Source organism: Sphaeramia orbicularis, chromosome 15, assembly GCF_902148855.1.
Source record: "Sphaeramia orbicularis chromosome 15, fSphaOr1.1, whole genome shotgun sequence".
In the NCBI taxonomy this organism is placed as follows: Eukaryota; Metazoa; Chordata; class Actinopteri; order Kurtiformes; family Apogonidae; genus Sphaeramia; species Sphaeramia orbicularis.
In genome coordinates this window covers 7,958,225-7,983,938 of record NC_043971.1, presented here as the reverse complement: position 1 = coordinate 7,983,938, position 25,714 = coordinate 7,958,225, and the positions used below count along the sequence as shown (strand labels likewise).

The following is a 25,714-nucleotide window of genomic DNA, read 5'->3' as shown; positions in this document are numbered from 1 at the left end:
CAACTCAAACTTGATATGGAAAATGGTCAAACAATGGCCATAAGGTGCCATCTTTAGTGCACATTTGTATGTTTGATGTTTACATGTTAATATTTGAATGTTTCTGGCAACAGAAAGAACATTGTGCCTATTATTTTATTAGTTTTTTGTTTTGTTTTTCAAAATAAAAAATGGTTAAATGATTTCAGTGTGTGTACAAGTACTTTTTGAACATTTTGAGCACATTTCAACAATACCGTGATAATAATGATAACCGTGACAATTTTAGTCATAATAACCGTGATAGGAAATTTTCATATCGTTACATCCCTAAACCAGATGCACCACAACACAAAGCAATTTATGAAATCTATGTAATGGAGAAACTGTCCTTTTCATTAAAAGTAAAACAGGATAAATGTGTGGAAATGTGGTTAAAATGGACTGTATATATCACCCCATTGAGGCCAAATTTAATTTAACAGCTCTTGTAAGGCTTGTAAAGATATGCTTTTATGTCAAATATTTGAGTATATTTTTAATTTATTACAATTTTGATTTTATATGTCTAGTATTTGGAACCAATATTCACTTTTAAAGTCTTTGAAAAGTTTCGTTAAGCATTTTGTGTTATTTATGCAATAAATTATATACATTTTTCAAATCGGATTTTATATTTTTTGTCTGTTTTTTGGCCTTTTGTGTTGATATAGTAGGTTAAAGTGAAAAAATAATTAAAAAAAAAAAGATACCAAACACGGGTATGGTAAACATTTGATATATAGTATATAAAGGCAAAATCAAAAGTACTCAAAAATGGCCAAAACAGGCTCAGACCCCTGATGGTTAACACTGTATATGGGAGCCGTAATGCAGAACATTCAAACTAAAGGAGACAAATATTTAATGACAGTACTACTTATTGGAGGGAAAAGAAGCTCTGACAAGGAAGTGGCGACAACCAGATGCACCACAACACAAAGCAATTTATGAAATCTATGTAATGGAGAAACTGTCCTTTTCATTAAAAGTAAAACAGGATAAATGTATGGAAATGAGGTTAAAATGGACTGTATATATCACCCCATTGAGGCCAAATTTAATTTAACAGCACTTGTAACACTTGTAAAGATCTGCTTTTATGTCAAATATTTGAGTATAGTCTTAATTAATTACAATTTTGATTTTCTATACCTAATATTTGGAACCAATATTCACTTTTAAAGTCTTTGAAAAGTTTCGTTAAGCATCTTTGTGTTATTTATGCAATAAATTATATACATTTTTCAAATCGGATTTTATATTTTTTGTCTGTTTTTTGGCCTTTTGTGTTGATATAGTAAGTTAAAGTGAAAAAATAATAAGCAGATGGGACAGATGAAGTTGTGCTGAAAAAAAAGATACCAAACATGGGTATGGTAAACATTTGATATATAGTATATAAAGGCAAAATCAAAAGTAATGAAAAACGGCCAAAACAGGCTCAGACCCCAAAGGGTTAACACTGTATATGGGAGCCGTGACACAGAACATTCAAACTAAAGGAGACAAATATTTAATGAGAGTACTACTTATTGGAGGGAAGAAAGCTCTGACAACCAGATGCACCACAACACAAAGCAATTTATGAAATCTATGTAAAGGAGAAACTGTCCTTTTCATTAAAAGTACAACAGGATAAATGTGTGGAAATGGTTAAAGACTGAAGCACCCACAACGGAAGAATGGATCGACATCGTACAGACCATTTTCATTCTGGAGAAATTGACATTTTGTTTTAAGGGTCAAAGGGTAGATTTTTTTTCACTATTTGGTCAAAATGGACAAACTATGTTAAATTTGTAATGGATGTGAATTGAATACATTGGTTATGTGAAAACATTTATATGATACACGTTTCTGTTTAGGTTAATGTAAACATACACATCTTAATGTGTTTTATCTTGTTCATGAAGTAGTGGAGTAAGCCTTCTCCTCCAACCCACTTTTCTTTATTCACTTAATTTGCTCTATATTCAACTAAAAATCTTGGATTAGCATCTTTTTTCAAATTTGATGTGTGGATATTGAATTGTACCTGAAAGGGAAGTTTTGTATCACTTGCTTTTCCAACTAAACAAAGAATGGAAAAAAGAAAAAAAAAAAAAAAAAAAAAAAACAGGATAAATGTATGTAAATGTGGTCAAAATGGACTGTATATATCACCCCATTGAGGCCAGATTTAATTTAACTGGAATTGACAAGTTAGAACTGAACTGGTTGTACTGGAGCTGAAACTTGTATGGTTTTAGGAATAAGAATGATGAAAATAAGGGGAAAATGTGATATCTTTTTGTTCTAAGGTGTGTTTAACAAAATATAACAAAAAAGAAAAAAAAAAAAAGGGAAAGACTTACTTTAAGAACAGTTGTGTTTGTTTTGTTTTTTTCAACAGAGAACTTGTATGGAACGTGTGTATGTTAAATTTCATGCTTTTACCATTGTTGATTTTTCAGACATGGAATACAAACGTGCTAAGTTGTCTGTTGTAAAGTATCTTTCCAAATGAAAAAATAAAATTATGAAAAAGAAATAAAGACGCTGATGGAAACACACACACACACAAAAAATAGAATAAAATCCATCCATCCATCCATTTTCTTCTGCTTATCTGGGGCTGGGTCACGGGGGTAACAGTCTAACCAGGGATGCCCAGACTTCCCTCTCCCCAGACACCTCCTCCAGCTCTTCCGGGGGGGACCCCGAGGCGTTCCCAGGCCAGCCGAGAGACATAGTCTCTCCAACGTGTCCTGGGTCTTCCCCAAGGTCTCCTCCCGGTGGGACATGCCCGGAACACCTCCCCAGGGAGGCGTCCAGGAGGCATCCGAAACAGAATAGAATAAAATAAAACTAGAAAAGCACTCGGAGAGCGCAGACCTCCGCCAAGCGCAAAAATTCCCCACATAATCGGTGATACAAATCCTACATTTATTTTTTAAAATAAAATCCGCCTTCTGGATCAGATCCGGATCAGCCTTTGAAATGTGATAGAGGACCCCATTGTCAATTCCTGAGTTAAATTTCATGAGTTTTGGTCAATAATTAAGCGAGATATTGGGAAACGAAAATTTTGGCCCCATTTACCACAATGTTAACGAAAATTTCAAAGTGATCCAGAATCCAGGATTTCTTCCGGATCACCCCCGAAAATTAATCATTTCTTCCTTATCCCATTTCCAACAAACCCTGAAAATTTCATCAAAATCTGTCCATAACTTTTTGAGTTATGTTGCACACTAACGGACAGACAAACAAACAGACAGACAGACAAACCCTGGCAAAAACATAACCTCCTTGGCGGAGGTAATTAAATCAAAAAAAAAAAAAGAATGTCTAGAGTGGGGGAGCTTCTTACTGTGAAAATTTTGTTTTTGTTTTCTGTCGTTGTCCGTCTCTGGCAGGCGTATTGAGACACCGTGACCACATGAGTGGCCGCCGTCGGAAAGGTGTCCTGCAAAAATAAACCACAGACGTATGAACACACATGCATATAGAGCCATAAATCACCGTCACTTTTGAGCGCTGCTGGGTTGTTGACAAGTTAAATGTGTAAATGTGTGTAAGGCTATTCCTGCATAGCACTGCAGCAAGAGTTCAAATTGAATTACATAAAAAACGTAGCCATTTGCCTCGGAGAAGTTATTTTTATGACTGTGTGTCTCCAGGGCAACAGGCTAATGACACTCATCTCACAGTCTGGTGGCATCCAAATCCATTACACTACCTAACCCGTGGCATTACAAATCTGCTTGCCATCATCCAATTTGCCTCCTGTAAATTGCCTTTTCATTCTACGAAGAAATGGCTCCCCGTTTGTAATATATGTGTCAAAAGGATTACCAATGTAATATTAATATTCCTGCAGACAATTAGACATCACAAAGGGAACATTGTGTCCATAAAATTACCCGTGGATTAGGTGGGAGAGTGATACAGAGGGAGAGAGGAAGAGAACGAGAAAGATGGAGAGAATGTCACCATACAATGTTGACTTGGATTGATGCTGTGGAGGGAACAGGGGTGTCTCAAAAAGATAATGAAAGGAGCTACTACCTCTCACACTGCTGGGTTGAATCAATCAGGAAGGGTTTCAAAAAAATGTTCATCATTTATTCTCTGCCAGAAGCTTTTCCTGTTCTCCAAAAAAAAAAAAAAAAGAAGAGGAATAACTTTGAATATATTTCACGCCACGATTTTTCTGCCAATCAAAAGTAAAAGTGCCTCACGCTCCCTAACAGCTCTCCTCTAAATACAACATGGGGTTCTCCATCGCTTTTCCATCTCACCTGCAGTTTGTTTAATCCAGGATGGGATTGTGTGTCCATGGAGACGCAAGTTTTGTGCATCAGCATGCAGAGGTTGCTTTTCCCCATCTGGGCTCAGTTATTATACAGGCCTATGACTCCATGGAAGTTAAAGCTCTGGGGCTGATCTCAGAGGCGCCGTATCCCCTCATGGCCTTCTCTCCAGTGTTCCCCCTCCACCTTTTTCAGTGCAGCTCATATGTAAGTAAACCTAATGTGTGCAGTCTATATGCTTCAGCTGCACTTCTCCATATACCAGTGGTTTTTGGGCTCATGACCCCATTTTAACATCACAAATTTCTGGCGACCCCAGACATTCAAGACAGAGACATTTTCTTGCTAAAATAATTACACTGGGTTACAAAAAAATGTTTTTTGCAAGTTGTCTAGGTTTTTGCGACTGAATTAGGACCATTTTGCACCGCTAAATCCAAAAATGACATCTGTTTTTCTCAATCAGGTCAGGTTTTTTTGCTAATTTGATTTTGAAAAATTTGATCTTCTCACAAAATATAATAATTAATACCAAAATAAGATTGGTAAGCACACTTTATGAAACTTGTGACTTGATTCCTGTTAGGTACAACGGTGTATTCACCGCAGATGTAGCAGAATACGTCAGGCTTATTTTTGCAAGATCTTCTAGTCGAAGCCATTTCATTCACCTGTAATATTAAAAAAAAAACATTAATCATAAATTGGCAAAAGTTAAATCTTTAGAACTCGTTTATTGCAAGAAATATGAAAGAATTGTGTATCGTATGATGTGAAAATGCCCATAAATGTAAGCAAGAATGTTAAAAAGCCAATTTGTAGCATAGTTCAGAAAGTTGACCTGATTGAGCAAAATGAATGTGATTTTTGGATTCAGCACACCAAAATGATCCTAAATCAGCTCAAAAAACTTAAACAATAAATTTGTTGTTTACCAGTGTTATCATTTTTTTTTTTTTTTTAATGTAATAGTTTGCTATACTATGTTGCAAATAAATGTTAATTTTAGATGACATTTAAGCTATATAATATATATATATGGACGGAGGAAGAAAAGCCAGGTGTAGATTACTGCACAAAGTAAGAATTTTATTTTCTTTGGTCAGGATATGTACAGTCAGTCCAGCTTGGATTTACAAGACTAACAATTAATACTGAACAAACAAGAACTCAAACTATGAATTATGAAAGAGCTGCAGCATCTGAAACCAAAAGAAAGATAAACAGTACCACAGTGCTTCAGTTTCAGCTTCTCAGTTTGTCATGTCTTTTATGTATTGTGATTGTCTCTCTCAACTTACCATATATTATTTATTATTAGTAAGTTTTTTTTATTTATTTTATCAATTACTAGAAAAAAAATTCCTTGGTCAGGATATGAACAGGGAAGAGAAAGTGGAGCTCAGATATCAACTCATGAAGGTGTTAAGGTTTGTAAACTGATGCACCTTTTGTGTGTACAATTGCCTTTTGATGTAATTTTTTACTGCTTTATGTGAATGATTCGATTTGATTAGATAGAAATTTATTGATCCTTTGGGCAAAACCCTCAGGAAATTGAAGTTCCAACCAGAGCACTACACCGAATACACACAAAAGAAAAACTACAAGAAAATAGCAAAACAATAACTATAAAAAATAAAACAGTATTGGAAAAAAAAAACAAAAAAACAGGCAACTGCACATTGTAAAACACTAGAAGAAACAACAAGTAGCAAGGTGCTAGTAATAATAATAATAATAATAATAATAATAATAATAATAATATTAAATAGCTGATCAAACTACATCAAACTTATAATGGAACAGTCTATATCAAGAAGACTTTTCTAAAGGGTCAGACCTCCTGGAGCTGCAACATTACAGTCCATTCCGTCTGTTCCAGTCGAGCTAAAGAAGTTTCCCAGTGGATGCAGAGCTGGTGTTGAGCTAAAGGCAAGAAGATAGAGATACAAGCCTCTTCTGACATCCACTCTCATGGGAAACATCAACTCGCTGCACAGTGAGATGAGGAACATCTTGGACAATCCACATCATCATCTTCACCACTTCGAACCCACCAGACAGGCAACGGCAGTGGACAGCTCACCTCACTGAGATACAGGACTGAATGTTAACCAAGATCTGACATCTGTACTCCCATCAGATTTTACAATACCTTCATCTGATGATAGATACACTGATGAATACTTATTTAATGGTATTTTTGATTTGGCTTTTTTTCCTTTCTGTAGGTTTAGGAAATAGTTAATAGAAATAGTATTGCATTTTTAATTTTTATTTTATTTTTTCCTGTGTATTGTTTACTTCCAGGGAGGTACTTACATAAGCCTTTTTTGGCTTCTATCCTCTCCTGCACAGTGATGCTACTTGCATGAAAACTGTTTTTTTTTTTGTTTTTTTTATCTTGCTGTCTATGATGTGCAAATAAATAAAATACAATCAATTAATTAATTTTTAAAAAGTACTGTGGTCAGAGCTAGAACAAGATTATGGTTTTGTGTTAAAGGTTCACTAAGGTTTATGACATAATAATACCCATAATTATGGTTGTTACCTCCACCAAGTGTAATGGCGGAGGTTATGTTTTCATCTGGGTTTGTCTGTCTGTCTGTTTGTTTGTTTGACTGTTAGCAAGATAACGCAAAAAGTTACGCACGGATTTTCATGAAATTTTCAGGAAATGTTTATACTGGCACAAGGGACAAATGATTAAATTTTGGTGGTGATTGGGCGGGGGTGCTTATCTGCCTTGGTGAAGGTATACGCTCTCCAAGTGCTTTTCTAGTTATCTATCTATCTATCTATTAGGGCTGTCAAAATTAACCCTTTCATGCATACTGGTCGCTACAGTGGACAGTTATTCAAAGCTGTTCTCTTGTATATTCATGGATTTTATTGTTTTAGTTCCATATCAGCCAACATAGTGGACGACTATGCATCATCACAAACACTTCAATTCATACCATTACTGTAACTTTGCTGTTCTTAATAAACCTGATCTGCACTAACATGTTTGAGTGTAAGTCAGTTGCTTGTTATTGATATTGATATTAGACTGTAATTAACAGTTTTTCTTAAACAGAAAGTTTTTTTTTTCCATCTTATCTCCATAAAGTGAGTAATAACTAATATTAGAGTATGTTAAAATGTGACAAAACATCAGATTAGCAGCATTAAAAAATGCATTTCATAGTTTTCACACAGTGTATCAGTGAATACATGTTTCTTTGCTTCAAAAATTAAATGCATGGTGTCCAGCTGAGTGGACATTTTTACACCCCCATGAAAAATAGGTTCATAAAAAAAATTTCAATCGCATGTTGTTGTTTTTTTTCATGCCTAAAGAGGAATAAAAACACTCAGGAAAAAAATCTTGATTAAGGTTCTCATAATTCATGCATGAAAGGGTTAATGCATTAACGCAGATTAATCCATCATCATGATAAATCTGATTACAAATTTTTACGCAATTAACCCATCTGCAGCACAGAATGACTCTGAACATCTCTGCCAACGCATTCGGGTCAGTTTGTCCTAGTAAAGTTAGCGTCGCGCATGAACAAACGGAGAGTTAATTCAATAGTGACAGGCAGCAGAACCATCCCATCAAGATGGAAGACAATAAACAACATATTGGCCTTCTGGATGGAAATATGAGCACTAGGGATGTCCGATAATATCAGCCCACCAATATTATCGGCCCGATATTGGCATAAAAATGTAATATCGGTGAATATCGTTATCGTTTTTTTTGCCTATCATTAAAACCGATAAAATAATGCCTTGATTTCACCGGCATTTACTGATGCGTAAATGAAGCATTGTTTGTAGCTGAAAGAAATGTGCAGTTTTCAAAATTGTACAGGAGAGTTGCCACACTGTAATAAACTCATGGAGGGAGGGAGAGAAAATAAATAAATATGGCATTTTTTCCACAACTTAAGTTGAAGTATGTATTCTTTGCACAGACAGTGTTTACATTTTGAAAGCCTTGTTGCATTTGAGAATGCATCCAATGGGGCATCACAATAAAATTAGACATGATGTGTTAATTCCATGACAGGAGATATGTGATGTTACCTAAAATTAGTTTAATATCCCACATAGATCGGCAGGGGCATCGGTAGATATAAGAATCGGAAATTAAGCGTTGGACTATATCAGCATATTGGTTTTTGGCAAAAAAGCCAATATCGGACATCCCTAATGAGCACAAAAAAATAACAAGACTTGAAAAATTGTTTACAGACAACAAATGACTGACGGACGACAGACGACTCATACCAATAGTCCATCGGACCCGTCGGGCCATTGGAGTAAAAAAACAAACCAAAAGATTATGCATGAATGACATTTACATTCATGCCAAATGCTCCCTGAGAGGTGAAAACACTGTAATTCTGATGCTACGTAGAAATGTTTGTATGAAATATTCATGGCTCAGAAGTGCTGTCCATGGTTTGCAGGAACATACAAAAATATTCGCTTTGTGGTGAATGGTTTGAGCTCTGACATCCGGTCCCCTCCGTCTGGGAACACAAGAGCAACGACAGATGCATGTTCAGAGGCCAGATGCGAACCCTGAATGCATCTCAATCTTTGCAATCTTTTTTCACTTCCATTCCTTTTCAAGCAGTGTATTCTTGCATTTTACCAGCCCTTCACTCACATGGGCTAAACAGCTTCTCCGCAAGCCACAAAGTAATGGAAAATATTACATTTCAATGGGTTTAATACTTTCCTTCCTGAGTTGCTGTGGAATATTTATGATAGTAAAATACATTGCATTTCCAGGCTATCAAGAAAAGCCGCAGGCAAATGTGCCCAAGAAGTAGCCTGTTTGGGGAATATTTTATCTCTACATGGTAGCTCCTTAAATGGATTTATCACTCATAAAAAACAATCTAGTGGAAGCGGCGTGTGCATAAATGCCACCGCGCGTTACCTCGTTGGAAGAGGGAATGCATCAGAAAACAAGCAGAGATGTGGCTTTGTGGTTACCTGGGGGAGATGGGTCAATAAATGTCAGCGTGGCATCATTAGCCTCGTCGTTTAATGATGCCACCGACTTCTGAAGCTACTGATGTGCCTCGCTCACGTGGCCATGTGGAAACAATGCAAACGCAAGGAGCGCAGGAGCTTGTTGCATATTTCACGTTTCAAGCCGCGAGAGCGGAGAGTGTCATCGCGGCTGTGAATGCCGTCACACACTGTTAAGAGGAAACACTGATGGAGTCTGGCAAATGTGACTCCATCAAGGGTTTTTTTTTTATGCTCTGTGGGAGGAAAAGACAGTCCATTTAAAGCAGGCAACATATTTCTTTGTTTGGCATCCATATGCTGCCGTGTCCTGACAGATCAATCCACTGGAGGAAATACATATGTGTGAGGTTCATTTTGCTCGGAGCGCTGACGTCCATCTGATGGGTTTATCTGACGCTCCTGTACAATAAAAGGGACTTATGTTGTTGCTATTTGTAACGCAGGGGAAGTTAAATATATCCTCTTTTAACATCTCCTCGGGGTTGATACAATAGATTTATATTTGCAGACCAACAAACATAAGATCCTCAAACACCAGGACGACACAGTTTCCTCGCTTTACATATGTAAATAGATACGTCCGTTGCTAATGCTGCGTTCCAGGCCGTGTTTTTTGGAGCCCATGTGTCACAACTTCAAACCAAGGTTATAATAGTTTTGAATTTTTCATTATAGTTTAGTTTTATTTAGTTTTGACTTTTTTTTCTCTAATTCAGTTAGTTTTTATCAGTTTTTAGAGCAGGTTTGCTAGTTTTTATTAGTTTTCATTATTTTCTAAATGCTTAGTTTTAGTTTAGTTTTAATTTTTTTTAATCTTTTCTCTTCTTCTCCGTCATATTCAAATAAATCCCAGACAGGACTCTGCTGCTTTCTCCCTACTTTAATCTCCATGTTTCCAGGTAGAGTGGAGATGAGAAGACGACTCTAAACGACAAGTGACGAGAAGCGACGGACCGTTAAATATCATATGGTGCCAGCAGCTACAATTGCTTGAGGGAAATAAATCGATTTCATGTCAATCTGACATTGACAAAGACGAAAACGAAGGGAATTTTATCCATAATTTTTATACGTTTTAGTTAGTTTTGCAAGCACACAATACAGTTTGTTAGTCATTGTTTTTTTCTTTTAATTATAGTTTTTATTTATTTCAGTTAACAAAAATGTTTTTACAATTCTAGTTTTCGTCATTTCATTAGTTTTCGTTAACGATAATAACCTTGCTTCAAACCACGACTCATGACTTTGTAATGTTCCAGGCAAGTCACGCCAAACTGCCTGAGCGCAAGGAATTGTAGTAGCTAGATGTAAACAAACCAGCATGGTGGACCGTACGTTATGCTCATTTACAATCATTTCTATTGCAAAAGGTGTTTGTTCTTTGCTTATTTGAGGGAAACAGAGGAGGAAAAATGGTGGATAAGGCAAGAGAAGCTGTTATACCTTTTATGTCATATTTGGTATTAATTTATTCTTGCACTCATTGGACTGAAAACTCGCTAACGCTAGAGCAGTTTCTGATTATGCAGAACATTTGCAAATAAATAATACCAGAGCGATACCTTGTTTTAATAAACAGTTGGCATAAACACCGCATCCATGGGGGCTGCCATTGCTACGTAACGTCAGAACTCGGATCTGGGAGTACATCGATCTAGTATGAGTTCACGGGTGGGAAGTCACAGGTTTGACTGACATTTCAATGCATTTTCACCAGTAGAAGGTTGGAAAAATATGAGTTACAGGTTGCCTGTTGGAGCATAACATTGTCAAGCGTCGCTGCCTTCATACTCAGATGCATCCAGTGCATTGGAATGAGCGTTTGTCAATCAATCCACCAGAGGGTGCCACTCTTAATTAACATACCATCCGAATACCATGAAGAAGAGTAAAGTTTTTTGAGAAGAAGAAGAAAGTCAATATACAGAGTGTATCAAAAAAAAAACAACAAAAAAAAAAACAATACATTTTGAAAATTTACCCCCAGTTCCGCATTTGATAATTTTCGGAATTTTCTTTTATGGACGTCGGTAGGTAGGGGATTGGTGGATTTGTCCAAATTTACAGACCCTAACCCTAATTTAGGGATAGGGTTAGGGTTGAGGTTAACCCTAACCCTAACTTGTCCTGTCCTCAGTGACATTTTCAGGCCTAAACAAGTTGAATTAACTTTGAAAGGCAGGAACAGCTGCCATGGGTAAAGAAATGAAATTGACATGGTGGCCAAAGTGTTAATGCTGTAAACTGGCAATTTAGTGGAAAACAAGATGGATGCCCATTGTCCCCTCCCATGACCTTCGATTGGATTTAAATCCCACCACTACTTCATGCAAACCAGTTTTAACTTAGATTGAAGGATTGAATTTGGATTATTTTATTCTTTTATTTTGTTTAAAATACAACTAGGTCAAGATGAGGTCATTCTGTAAACCTTTCAGGTTTACGACCTCACCTGCACATTTTCATACCCTCCTCTCTACCAAGAAAGATATGTACATGCATTTGTTTTAGTTTATATCTGTTTGTGCAAATAAATAAATAAATACATACATTTTTTGTTGATGAAATGTTTATTTATTCATAAATGACTAATTAATTTATTTTTCTTATCAATGAAAGACGGTACTTTTCATTTTATATTTTGCACATAAAATTTATTTATAAAGATTTATAATTTTTAATATATTAAAGTTAAATATATGTTGTTTCTTTACAACCATTTGAAAATAAAAACAGACACTTTTGGCACAGGAAGAAATTTTGAAAAACCGCACCACCTGTGAGCTCCCTGGACCTTCCTTTATTTTTTCATGGTTCATTTTTTGGGATCCTGCAAACCTCCTATTTTTGGATGTGCATGTCGTTTACCTTTTTCCTTTAACAGGAAGAAATTTTGCCTCATTTTTTAAATTAAAAATGCTGAAGTGACAGTTGGGGGTCCTTGGCTAAAAAACATATTTCATGGGGTACTCCACTATAAAAAGTTTGAGAACCACTGACGTGGAGCATAAATGAGTCTTCATCCAGCATCTACAGTAGATTTCTGCTTCCTCTTTTCTCATTTGTGACACATAACACACCTGAATTCGATGCCTGGTCTCCACAGCAACAGGTCTAGACGCTCTCATGCTTTCTGTAAACCAGCTGATGTCCACAACGTGCATTCTGGGAAGATCCTTCAAGCCACGCCCCCTTAACCACGTCCACAGAGGTGAAGGCTGGTTGTCCTCCGATACCACGTGGGTGACGTCATTGCTGCAAAGAAAGACATTGTTTAGTCTAAAAATGGACTTTTCTGGTGGCTGTTCAGCGAAGAAAGTTTCACTAATTCGAACCCTGAACTCTGAGTTGATGAACCCTGAGATGAGAAACTCTGACTTTTCAGTTCCGGCTGCTCGGAGTTAATTTAAAGAATGAAACTTCGGTGTCGAACTCCACCCACTGCATGAGTCTGAAAACTGCCACAAAGTTCGAAAGAGGTTGAGAAGGAGGTGATCGGTGTCTGAAGGTCCAGTACCACAGGGAATCACAACTTGACACTTATGCAGAACCCTATGATTCTCTGAAAGGCATACATTTTCTTGCTGTTAGACAGTTTTTTCCCCACAGACAAATGAAGTCCTGAAGTGCTCCTGAACCCACCAGAGTTTCCTAACAAAAAGAACAACTCTGCAGCCTGTGTTGTGTCAAAGCCGAATTTAATACATCATTTCAGATTCAGTGAACTAACAAATTAACCAGCTGAGGCAAAGTTTGACCCAACGTCGTAATTATTGCTTTAAAGGTGATGTTCTAATGTTATAAAATAAGACAATGTTTTAAAATATGTTCTTGGCACCTTACATGTGTTTTTTCCTTTTTTTCATATATATATTTCTTGGGAACTTTTTTTTGCCACTTATGGGTAAGAAACCAAATATGGTAACTTCCTGAACCTACCAGAGTCTCCCAACAAAAACAACAACTCTGCGGCCTGTGTTGTGTCAAAGCGGTATTTAATACGTTATTTCAGAGTCAATGAACTAATAAATTAACCAATTAAGGCAGTGGTTTTACGAGGCAAAGTTTGACCTAACGTCGTAATTATTGCTTTAAAAGTGATGTTCTGATGTTATAAAATAATAAAATGTTATAAAATATGTTCCTGGCACCTTACATGTTTTTTTCTTGTATTTTTATATATATATTTTGTGCGATTTTGTTTTCTTTTTTTTGCTACTTATGGGTAAGGAATCAAATATGGTAACTTCCTGAACCTACCAGAGTCTGCCAACAAAAAGAACAACTCTGTGGCCTGTGTTGTTGTGTCAAAGCAGAATTTAATATGTTATTTCAGAGTCAATGAACTAATAAATTAACCAATTGAGGCAGTGGTTTTACGAGGCAAAGTTTGATCTAACGTCGTAATTATTGCTTTAAAAGTGATGTTCTGATGTTATAAAATAATAAAATGTTATAAAATATGTTCCTGGCACCTTACATGTGTTTTTCTTGTATTTTTATATATATATTTTGTGCGATTTTGTTTTCTTTTTTTTGCCACTTATGGGTAAGGAATCAAATATGATAACTTCCTGAACCTACCAGAGTCTGCCAACAAAAAGAACAACTCTGCGGCCTGTGTTGTTGTGTCAAAGCAGAATTTAATATATATATTTCAGAGTCAATGAACTAATAAATTAACCAACTGAGGCAGTGGTTTTACGAGGCAAACTTTGACCCAACGTCGTACTTATTGCTTTAAAAGTAATGTTCTAATGTTATAAAACAATAAAATGTTATAAAATATGTTCCTGGCACCTTACATGTGTTTTTCTTGTATTTTTATATATATTTCTTGCGATTTTTTTTTTTTCCTTTTTTTGCCACTTATGGGTAAGGAACAAAATACGGTAACTTCCTAAACCTACCAGAGCCTGCCAATAAAAAGAACAACTCTGCGGCCTGTGTTGTGTCGAAGCGGTATTTAATATGTTATTTCAGAGTCAATGAACTAATAAATTAATCAACTGAGGCAGTGGTTTTACGAGGAAAAGTCTGTGCCTTGGTGTGAGTCCAGAGTTGCCTAGTATAATGTTTTAATTGTTGCTTTAAAAGTGATGTTCTAAATGTTATAAAATAAAATAATAAAAATAATGCCAAAAAATTAGAGCTAAATATGTGTCCAGAGTTCAACCTTATTGGAGAAAATGTGGAGATGTCATTGTAAATCATGCACATGTCTTTTGGTTATGTCCTAAACTTGCATCATTTTGGGATAATGTATATTCAACAGTTGTTAAGATATTGGGTTATGCAATCCCTAAAACATGTTTGGTGATGAATTTTGGATATATTATTAGTAATGATATTACATTATATATTATTAGATTAGAGAGAACTGAATTTCACAAAATCACTCATAAAATACTATGAATCACCTATAAAAGCCAGGCTACGTCTGACCATAGGAATGAAGTGATTATGCTAAACTAGGCTAAGCTAAGCTAACGGAAGGGCTGCAAGAACAAGGCAATCGGTGCACTGCAGTGGAAACTGATTTACCCACTTATCGAACTCATTAGTGCATGACAGATGAATGAATAAAAAAACAAGTGGTGAACTCTTCCTTCAGGGTGTTCCAGGCTGGTAGATCCCATCAGAATAGCCCACTGGAACGCTTTGGGAAGACTAGACTGCGTGGCATATTCTTCCGCCAGCGCAGAATGTGTGCGTCATCGCGACAGGACAAGACAACGAGCATGTGCAGAATGGAAGGAATAAAGTCCAAACAGAATAAAGGGTTTACATGTACGAGGAAGAATTTAGACCGGATTCAAAAGTGGATTAAACCAGTGACTTTAATCGGGTTTAAATTTAATCCGAACTTTTCTTTTTCAACTGGAATAAGATGTTTACATGGGCATCTGAAATAGGAGCTAACCTTTAATCAGTTTAAACCAGGAATAAAAGTTGTCATGTAAACGCACGGAATGAAACATTTAGAAAAAATTCAGAAAAGTACTAAAGTCTTGTTATGTCCTCCAATAACACATTAAGATTGAAATGTTGAATTTCAGAGTGCCCTATAAAGGGTTAAAGTTACCCCTTTTACTGGAACCACAAACAGGCCCCCCCCCCCAACCCCCACCCCTCCCATCTCTGGTTTCCACTAAACCCACTTTCTGGAATACAACCACGTTACCACGTTTATGGATTAGGTGAATTCCCAGTGTAATTTAAATTGGTTGACTGAAAGATTCCCTTCACTGCTTGATTTAACAAAAACAGCTCCTGTCTTAGTCTGAGCAGCCTTCGGAGACAAGAGGGGTTCCAGCGATGCTTTTGAAATGCAGCTCAGATCTCAGTGCCATAGTGTTACTCGTGCTGTTTTGGGATAAACTCGGGGTGAACAACAATCAGCAGAGACCCTTGACTGTTTGATAGCAGAACCATTCAACCGGTGCCTCCAACAGCTCCGCCGAGACCTTCCACCACAGACCCTTCCCTACCACGGCCTCCTCCCTTCTGCTTCCAGCCATGGAGTCTAACTGCCATACCCAATCAGGGTGCCCAGCCGTGCATAATTACTCTTGGCATGCTCCTCCTCTTCTTCTTCTCCTCTCCTGGCTTGGGTAAATCAGTGGAACAACTGCTTAAAGGATGTCCCAGGAGAGCTCGGGCTGAGACCTAATTGGCCAAATCACTGGCGAAACTAATCCTCTATCTGCTTGGCGTCCACGGTCCATCCTTCCCACACGAGGACGCAGAGAAAGAGCCACTCAAACAGACATTTCAGGTGTCTCGGGGACACAGCTATTATCTCCACAAGCTTAGATGCACATGGACTGAGCAGCTGTCGAACCACATTTATACAGATTTAGCTCTGGGGTTGATTTCCCTCTAAATTCACAGGAGTCTGAGTTTACTATGTGTGAACAAGTTTGAAGATCACTCTTCTCATGGCATGTTTACCTCCATAAAATCCAGCCCCGAACTCAGATCTTTATCTCCCGTGTAGCTGCGCAGAATGCATAACGGCAGATTGACATGCAAATCAGCCAGAGTGCAAGCCCAGCACCAGATTGTGCTTCCCAGAAACAGTGGGAGTCGGAGCCCAGACACGAGAACAAGGAGAAGTCAACGAGCCTTGATATGGAGAACGCAGTTGAGTCATCTTTCTGCCTTCTTCCTGTCCACAGATATCCTACTGTTCCTTCAAATGAGTGGAAAAAACAGCCAGATCAAAGATGCCCGTAACAGATTGTACAGTATTTTGTGTTTCGTACATTCTCTGTGACGGAGATACTTCATTATGTAAACAACACTGTACGGATTACAACCTGCACTGTTAAAAAGTACTGAAAATATATTAATTATATTCTTATCAAAGTAAAAGTAAAGCAACATTTTACATTTGATTACACTGGGTCGTTCTCCAACTTGCAAAATGTTTTTTGCAAGTTGTCTAGGTTTTTTCAACTGAATTAGGACCATTTTGCACCGCTAAATCTAAAAATGACATCTGTTTTTCTCAATCAAGTCAAGGTTTTTTGGCTAATTTGATTTTGAAAAATTTGATCTTCTCACAAAATATAATAATTAATACCAAAATAAGATTGGTAAACACACTTTATGAAACTTGTGTCTTGATTCCTGTTAGGCACAATGGTGTATTCAGCACAGATGTAGCAGAATACGTCAGGCTCATTTTTGCAAGATTTTCTAGTCGAAGCCATTTCATTCACCTGTAATATTAAAAAAAACATTAATCATAAATTGGCAAAAGTAAAATCTTCAGAACTCATTTATTGCAAGAAATATGAAAGAACTTTGTATCATATGATGTGAAAATGCCCATAAATGTAAGCAAAAATGTTAAAAAGCCAATATGTAGCATAGTTCAGAAAGCTGACCTGATGTGATTTTTGGATTCAGCACACCAAAATTATCCTGAATCAGCTCAAAAAACTTCAACAATAAATTTGTTGTTGACCAGTGTTATGTTTGGATTACTTTTCTGACAATTATTTTAATTACTTCATCAAAGTAAAGTAACAAATTAACTATGGTGTTTTATGACTACATTTCTTCAGGTGCCACTCATAAGGCCTTGGGCCAAAATGCATGATTTAATTTATTTAGTTGACAAAATCTTGTAGTTTCATACTGATTAAACCCAACTGTTACGCCCCGGCAAGGGGACCCTAGGGTGCAACATGAAAACTGTGGTCACCTTTCCTCACTCCCAAGCCACAGAGAGAAACCCCGGACACGGGTTGTGCATGTTTAACAAAAAGTGATTTATTTACATGGTGCAACATAAAGAAATGAAGCTGACCTGCAAAATAAAGAAACCAAAATACAAGATCTAACCTTCCTTACCAAACAGGAGAAAACGAGTCAAAAGAAAAAGGGCAGCCCACCACTACTGCTATATTTATTTAGTTGGCAAAATCTTGTACAGGGGTTGGACAAAATAATGGAAACACCTTCACCTCAAGATGATAATGCCCCAATCCATACAGCTAGAATTGTTAAAGAATGGCATGAGGAACATTCTAATGAAGTTGAGCATCTTGTAAGGCCGGCACAGTCCCCAGACCTCAACATTATTGAGCATTTATGGTCAGTTTTAGAGATTCAAGGAAGACGTCGATTTCCACCACCATCGTCTCTAAAAGAGTTGGAGGGTATTCTAACTGAAGAATAGCTTAAAATTCCTTTGGAAACAATTCACAAGTTGTATGAATCAATACCTCGGAGAATTGAGGCTGTAATTGCCGCAAAAGGCGGACCTACACCATATTAAATTATATTTTGTTGATTTTTTTTAAGGTGTTTCCATTATTTTGTCCAACCCCTGTAGTTCCATATAGATTAAACCCAACAAGGGATGCAAATTATCTATTAATCCATTAATCGTTAGTTGGTTGACCATATCGATCGATTAATGATTAATTGATAAGCAGCGATTTTCCTGAGAACCTGAATTTCTCTTTCGATAGGGTCTATAAGAATAAAAGCTAAATAATGTTTTGTACTTCATGAAAAAAGCATATCATATTCCTTAATGATTGATTTATTGAACCATTGGATACAGAACAGGCAATGACATTTATGGAGTCGAACTAAAGAAATTCTGTAGAGAAATTCAATAAAATAAATGGATCTGAAGCAGTGGCGGCTGCTCGTCTTTCAGAGAGGGGAAGCTCATTGTCGGCTTACATCAAAAAAATTGTCAAGTTATTTAAACATAAATTCGGCCCTCAGTTCCTTGTGATTTGTGTATTTACAGTGCAAGAAATGAACAAGTAATTTCATAGTGGTTTCTCTCTCCATTTCACAGCAGGATGCACAACGGTATTAAACTGAACTCTGTCAAGTGAAGGAGTAGATCTCAAAATAGCTGTCAATCAAACGGGATTCAGCCTTTCCTCCAATCAGCACGTGGAAGCCCGGCGTCCAGCACAGCAGAGGTCGTTTTGACCCTTGAATATTCTGATTCTGATATGAAAAAAAAAACAACAAACACACACCTACAGCCTTTGAGTTTAACCTAAGAGTGATGATTCGATTGTAAATTGTGTTTTAAAGTTATACCAGCCTGTGTGTGTGATGAAGCCTAGTTTGGGCAGTGGCGCCCCCTACAGTCAACACCACAAATCCCGCTGTGGAAAAGGCCAATTAACTGACAATTAATAATTTAAACGAGCAAATTCTTATTGACAATTAATTGATTGTCGGTTAATTGTTTACATCCCTAAACCCAACTCAAACTCCATCCAGTTAAACATGAAAACACAAACTACCGAAATCTCTTCTTATTGTGTCTTACTAGAGTGTTTTAATGTGTATATATATATGCATGTATTCAGAGCTGATAAGATAAGATAAGATAAGATAAGATAAGATAAGATAAGATAAGATAAGATAAGATAAGATAAGATCTAACTATCTTTTTGGTTTGTTTGTTTCTCTGTTTTGTTTAATGGATCATTTCTTTTCTGCTACTTTTTATTACACATATGTGGAGCAACTGCAACACATAATAATTTCCCCCTGGAATTAATAAAGGATCAAAACTCAGTAATATATGTCAGAGAGTGAACTTGATTATTGATTGCCATTCCCACATTTATTTCAATATAAAGCAGCTCCTTATTTTGGATAATCCCTTATGGTCCAACTAAAGCAAAAATGAATTTAAAAGTAAAAAAAATGTGGGTCATTTAGCAAAACTAATCTGTCAAATCGTCTCTAAAATGTCCCGGCAGATATTTTCCTGTTAAAACCTGTTAAGTGACATTTTCTGTTGGGAATAAAAACCTGCTATCTCCCCTATTATAGCTTCAAATTTCAGTCTCCTGTGAAAGTTGTTTACATTCCATCATAAGTACCAACATTAACCCTTTCATGCAATTATGAGAACCTTGGTCACAATATTTGTGTGTTTTTATTGCTCTTTAGGCATGAAAAAACCATGCGACTTAGGTTTGTTTTTTGTTTTTTTTAAGGAGTTACAAAACTGTCCACTCAGCCGGACCCCATGCATTTAATTTTTCAAGCAAAGAAACATGTTTTTTAAACCTAATATCAGAAAGTGATATGGAAAAGTATACAATAAAAACATTTTTAATGCTGCTAATCAGATGTTTTCCCACATTTTAACATACTCTACGACTAGTTATTATTCATTTCATGAAGATAATATGCAAAAAAAAAAACCTGTTTTGTTTGTTGATCTACACTAAAACATGCGTCACTGCAGATCAGGTTTATCAGGAACAGCATAGTTACAGTAACCGTATGAAATACACTGTTTGGGATGATGCGCAAGTGTCCACTGTGTTAGCTGATATGGAACTAAAACAATAAAACCCATGAATATACAAGAGAACAGCTGTAGAATAGCTGTCCACTGTACTGACCTCTGTGCATGAAAGGGTTAAAGTAACAGATATTTTTTTGTCATATTTCACAATTTCCTGTTATATAAACAGTTTTTTGTTTCTCCTGTAAAATTTGCCAAAAGTCACATAGAGCAGGTTTTATCAGGAAGTCGACGATATGGTGTTCTGACCCTAAAATATTCAGATTGTGATATGAAAAAAAAAACAAAAAAAAAAAACTATAGTCTTTGAGTTTAACCTAAGAGTGATGATTCGATTGTAAATTGTGTTTTAAAGTTATACCAGCCTGTGTGTGTGATGAAGCCTAGTTTGGGCAGTGGCGCCCCCTACAGTCAACACCACAAATCCTGCTGTGGAAAAGGCCAATTAACTGACAATTAATAATTTAATCGAGCAAATTCTTATTGACAATTAATTGATTGTCGGTTCATTGTTTACATCCCTAAACCCAACTCAAACTCCATCCAGTTAAACATGAAAACACAAACTACTGAAATCTCTTCTTATTGTGTCTTACTAGAGTGTTTTAATGTGTATATATATATATATATATATGCATGTATTCAGAGCTGATAAGACAAGACAAGACAAGACAAGACAAGACAAGACAAGACAAGACAAGACAAGACAAGATAAGATAAGATAAGATAAGATAAGATAAGATAAGATAAGATAAGATAAGATAAGATAAAACTATCTTTTTGGTTTGTTTGTTTCTCTGTTTTGTTTAATGGATCACTTCTTTTCTGCTACTTTTTATTACACATGTGGAGCAACTGCAACACATAATAACTTCCCCCTGGAATTAATAAAGGATCAAAACTCAGTAATATATGTCAGAGAGTGAACTTGATTATTGATTGCCATTCCCACATTTATTTCAATATAAAGCAGCTCCTTGTTTTGGATAATCCCTTATGGTCCAACTAAAGCAAAAATGAATTTAAAAGTAAAAAAAAATGTGGGTCATTTAGTAACACTCATCAGTCAAATTGTCTCTAAAATGTCCCGTCAGATATTTTCCTGCTAAAACCTGTTAAGCGACATTTTTGGTTGGGAATAAAAACCTGCTATCTCCCCTATTATAGCTTCAAATTTCAGTCTCCTGTGAAAGTTGTTTACATTCCATCATCAGTACCAACATTAAAGTAACAGATATTTTTTTTGTCATATTTCACAGTTTCCTGTTATATAAACAGTTTTTTGTTTCTCCTGTAAAATTTGCCTAAAGTCACATAGAGCAGGTTTTATCAGGAAGCTGACGATATGGTGTTCTGACCCTAAAACATTCTGATTCTGATATGAAAAAAAAAAAAAAAAAAACACACCTACAGCCTTTGAGTTTAACCTAAGAGTGATGATTCTATTGTAAATTGTGCTTTAAAGTTATACCAGCCTGTGTGTGCGTGTGTGTGTGTGTTTTCTAAAAATTCGTGAAAGGGCATTTAATGCAGCTCATCAATCAGCCAGGACAAACATGTCGATATCTGGATCCACGTTCATGTGCATCAGACTAGAAAATAGGACAAGGAGAGACTGGTGTGTGTGTGTGTGTGTGTGTGTGTGTGTGTGTGTGTGTGTGTGTGTGTGTGTGCGCATGTGTGTGTGCATGTGTGTGTGTTCCAGCCCATTCCTTTATCCATAGAGGGAATACAAACAGTATATCTGACCATATGCTCGAGGCAGTGTGCCTATAACTAGTGTAAGACTAGATATGGGAGGTGTTGCTATCAAGCTGCTGCTGATATCAGTTTTGTCGGTTTGCAGAATTAATGTCAGTTTGAAGCAGGCATGCTCTACTTCCTGTCGTTGGTTTCAAACAATTGTATCAAGCCAAGTGTAACCGTAGGAGCACTCAAGCTGTGTTTCTGGGAATGCTGCCATGGCCAAGCTGGCGTACGGCTGGCAGGCACACTTAGACACACATTTTAACACATACACACTCTGCTTGTACTATATCCATGAGGACAGGTTTATTGACTAAATACTCTACTGAATCACATGCTTAACTTTAACCTTAAGGTAGCTTTGAAAGTCAAATCTGTTCTTAAGAGGAAAATACACACCTGCGAACCAGTGGAAGCGGAAAAACTGGCCAAAGCTGAAGACGTTAAAAAAACAAAAAAAAACAAAATCAACTCCAAAAACAGGCGGATTTATCAACAGTACCACCAGCCTCAAAAGACTCGAGGCGTTGGTGGCGGGGATCAAGCAGAGGGCTTCTGCTGCGTGCACAGTTTGGGAATCAAAAATGCTTTCAATTAGAGACAGAAGGAAAAAAAAAAAAAAAAAAAGATAAAGCCATGCTGGTTCAACAATTATCACACAATAGATGATTCATCACTGCACAGAACAAGCTCGCAAAACATTCCTCCTTAAGGGTGACTTTCACTAAAAAAAAAAACAAAAAAACCTTCAACTCATCTCATTAAAAAGTTTATATGTGCACTGTTACCTGTCATCTAGTGGTTTTAGTTTTCTGGATCATATTGCCAACAAGCTCTAGCTGGTTTAGCCAATTTCTTTCTCCCCTCTAAATGTATTTATGTAGAATCGGAGAGTTATGGCTCTGCAGAGACAGGATAGATGCCCTAACTATTCTTGATTAAGTATTCATGAGACAATAATGGCTCTCTAATGTGCTAATTGGACCTGAACTTCTTTAAAAAGGTAGGAGTTTTTTAAGAAAATGGGATTAAGTAATTGGGGACCTTGAATTTATAATGAGGCCCTGACATTTTTCTCTTTTTCCTTTTTAAAAATATCTACGTGCTGCGGTATTAATTAGATGCGTAATACCTCATTTTTTATGTTTCTGCTGACTATAAAATATTGAATGGTTAAAGTGTTAATTAAGCATCAAAAATGCAGGCTTTTCCAACAGACAGTACAGCCATGCTCCGTTATTAATATTATGACCTTTTATTTAATAAGGGCAGCAATAAAGGCCTTTGAAAATGGAACAAAAAAACCACACAACGCCGTACGTCCTCTGACACCCCTCTTTGTTCTCTTGAGCTTAAAATTCAGAAAAGCTTTTAGGCGCCAACCCTGCGCAGTGAGCGAGCAGCAAAATGGCAAGCTTTTTCCCACCTGAGAATGTCTTCCACGATAAAGCCTTTTGACCTGGCCAGCTGGGTCAGAAAACCTCTCCTGCTGCTGCCCATTTTCCTCTCCACCAGGTACAGCCTGATATCCTCAAACTTCACCTCTTCATGCCTGGGAACGCCGGCTTCCGCTGGTTTCGACCTTTTCCTGGCACGAGGCAAAATACTCCGGAACATGTTTTAGAGAAGGTGTTTAAAGTGTTTCTTTGCCTCTAGGAATTTCTGCCTTTGTGAGCTTTTTGTTTCTGTGTGTGTCATTTAACATCCATCCAGGAAAAAAAAAAAACACTTTAGTAATGCCACAGTTGTTTATTTCACAGGTTTTTGCCTGATAACGGGACATTGTGTCGGTTAGAGTTGGTGAGAGTTGGCAAACAGGAAAACCCTCTGGCAACAGGTGTTGAGAATTTGGTGTTTACCAAAAACCACCTGCCACGATTGCATGATTAGGAATGGAGGAAAAAAAGATTAAGGAAAACAAAACAAAAAAAAAACTACTGGCATGGCATTAGTCACTTCCAGTAAAAGTTCTTCTGCAAACACATGTGAAGAGGAAGTAAACTCGGCCTGATCCAGATGCTTCTTAAAATCTGCTGAAAAGTTTTACTGCTGGGGTACTTCTACTCTGTTGGCTGGAGCGAAGCACGGCGTCTGGGACACGCCTGAGTTTTGGTCGCTTCACAAACCCCTCACAGCTGTCCTGCCATGTCCAGTTCATCTCTCCACTCACCGTCTCATTATGTCCGGACCAAGTCTGCACCATCTGCTGCACTGCTTTAATTAGCTTATTGCCTAAAATGAGAGCCTTTGTAAGCATTTCCCCTGAGATCCAACAAACTTGTGCACGGCCTTTGCACATTTACAGGTATGCAAGCGCTGATGATTAGGAACATTTATCCCGGGTGATGGGAAATATTTCAGAGAGCAGGTGCAGACAGACACTGAACACTGAGGACAACTCTGCAGACTTTCTGGATGTATTAGGCAGGAAACATTTATTGGAACGAGCTCATGAGAACAGATTGTTCAATATAGGAGACTGAAGAATCGAGTTCTGATTCCACTTCCCATTTTAAAGTTATATAGTACAAATGTCAGATGAAGATATGAATGTCTCCCTGTGATTAGTTTTATACTATAAATACACCTAGAACTAGGTGTGTGCCAAACCTTAAGGCAGGGCTGTCAAACTCATTTTAGTTCAGGGGCCACATTAAGGCCAAAATGATCTCAAGTGGGCCGGACCAGTAAAATAATAATAATAATAATAATAATAATAATAATAATAATAATAATAATGGATTGGATTTATATATCGCTTTTCTAGACACCCAAAGCGCTTTACATTATTAACCCATTATTCATTCGCTCTCACGTTCACACTCTGGTGGTGGTAAACTACATTTGTAGCCACAGTTGCCCTGGGGCAGGCTGACAGAAGCGTGGCTGCCAATTTGCGCCTAAGGCCCCTCCGACCACCACCAAACATTCATACACCAGTGTGGGTGGCACTGGAGGCAGGGAGGGTGAAGTGTCTTGCCCAAGGACACAATGGACTGACTAGGACAGAGAGGGATTCGAACCGCCAACCCTTCGGTTATTGGACGACCTGCTCTACCACTTGAGCCACAGCCACCCCCCAACAACATAATAACCTGTACATAATGACGACTCCAAATTTTTCTCTTTGTTTCAGTGCAATCAAAATTAAAAGTAGAAAATTTGTACATTTACAAACTATCAAAACAAAAATGATGTGAATAACCTGAAAAAAAATGACATTTCTTGAGAAAAATGAGTGCAATTTTAACAATATTACACCTCAACTTACCAGTTATACATACATATTACGGATTGGATCTACAAAGGCACAAAATGTTTAATAACAGGAAGAATAATGTTAAAATTTCCCTTTTCAGGTTTTTCACATTCAGGATAGTTTGTAAATGTTAATATTTTCATAATTTAATGTAAGTTTTTACACTAAAACAAAGAGAAAAATTTGGAGTTGTCATTATTTAGAGGTGTAATGTAATATTATGTTTTTCACATTAAACTAAGAAAATTTGGAGTCATTCTTTATAAGTTATGCTATTATTTTAGTTGAGATCACATTGTTCTGTATGTGGAACCTGAACTAAAACGAGTTCGACAGCCTTGACCGTTAATATCTTAAGTGTAATTTTTGCACTTTGCAAATTCATCCCGCAAGCCAGACTCGGACCTTTGGTGGGCCAGTTTTGGCCCCCGGGCCACATGTTTGACACCCCTGCCTTAAGGACATCATAACGACCAATGCTAATATGCAGCACGGTGATAACTGTGGACCAGTGTTTTTCAACCTTGGGGTCAG

General features: G+C 37.0%; 1 protein-coding gene across 1 annotated transcript in view; it reads right to left on the bottom strand.

Moving 5' to 3' along the window:
- Positions 1–23,538, bottom strand: part of dntt (deoxynucleotidyltransferase, terminal) — a 359,425-nt gene extending 335,887 nt beyond the window's left edge. Inside the window, 3 exon segments of the mRNA XM_030156713.1 lie at positions 3,374–3,469; positions 12,443–12,617; positions 23,348–23,538. Coding sequence (XP_030012573.1) covers positions 3,374–3,469; positions 12,443–12,617; positions 23,348–23,538 — 462 coding nt within the window.
- Between the last annotated feature and the right edge of the window lie 2,176 nt (positions 23,539–25,714).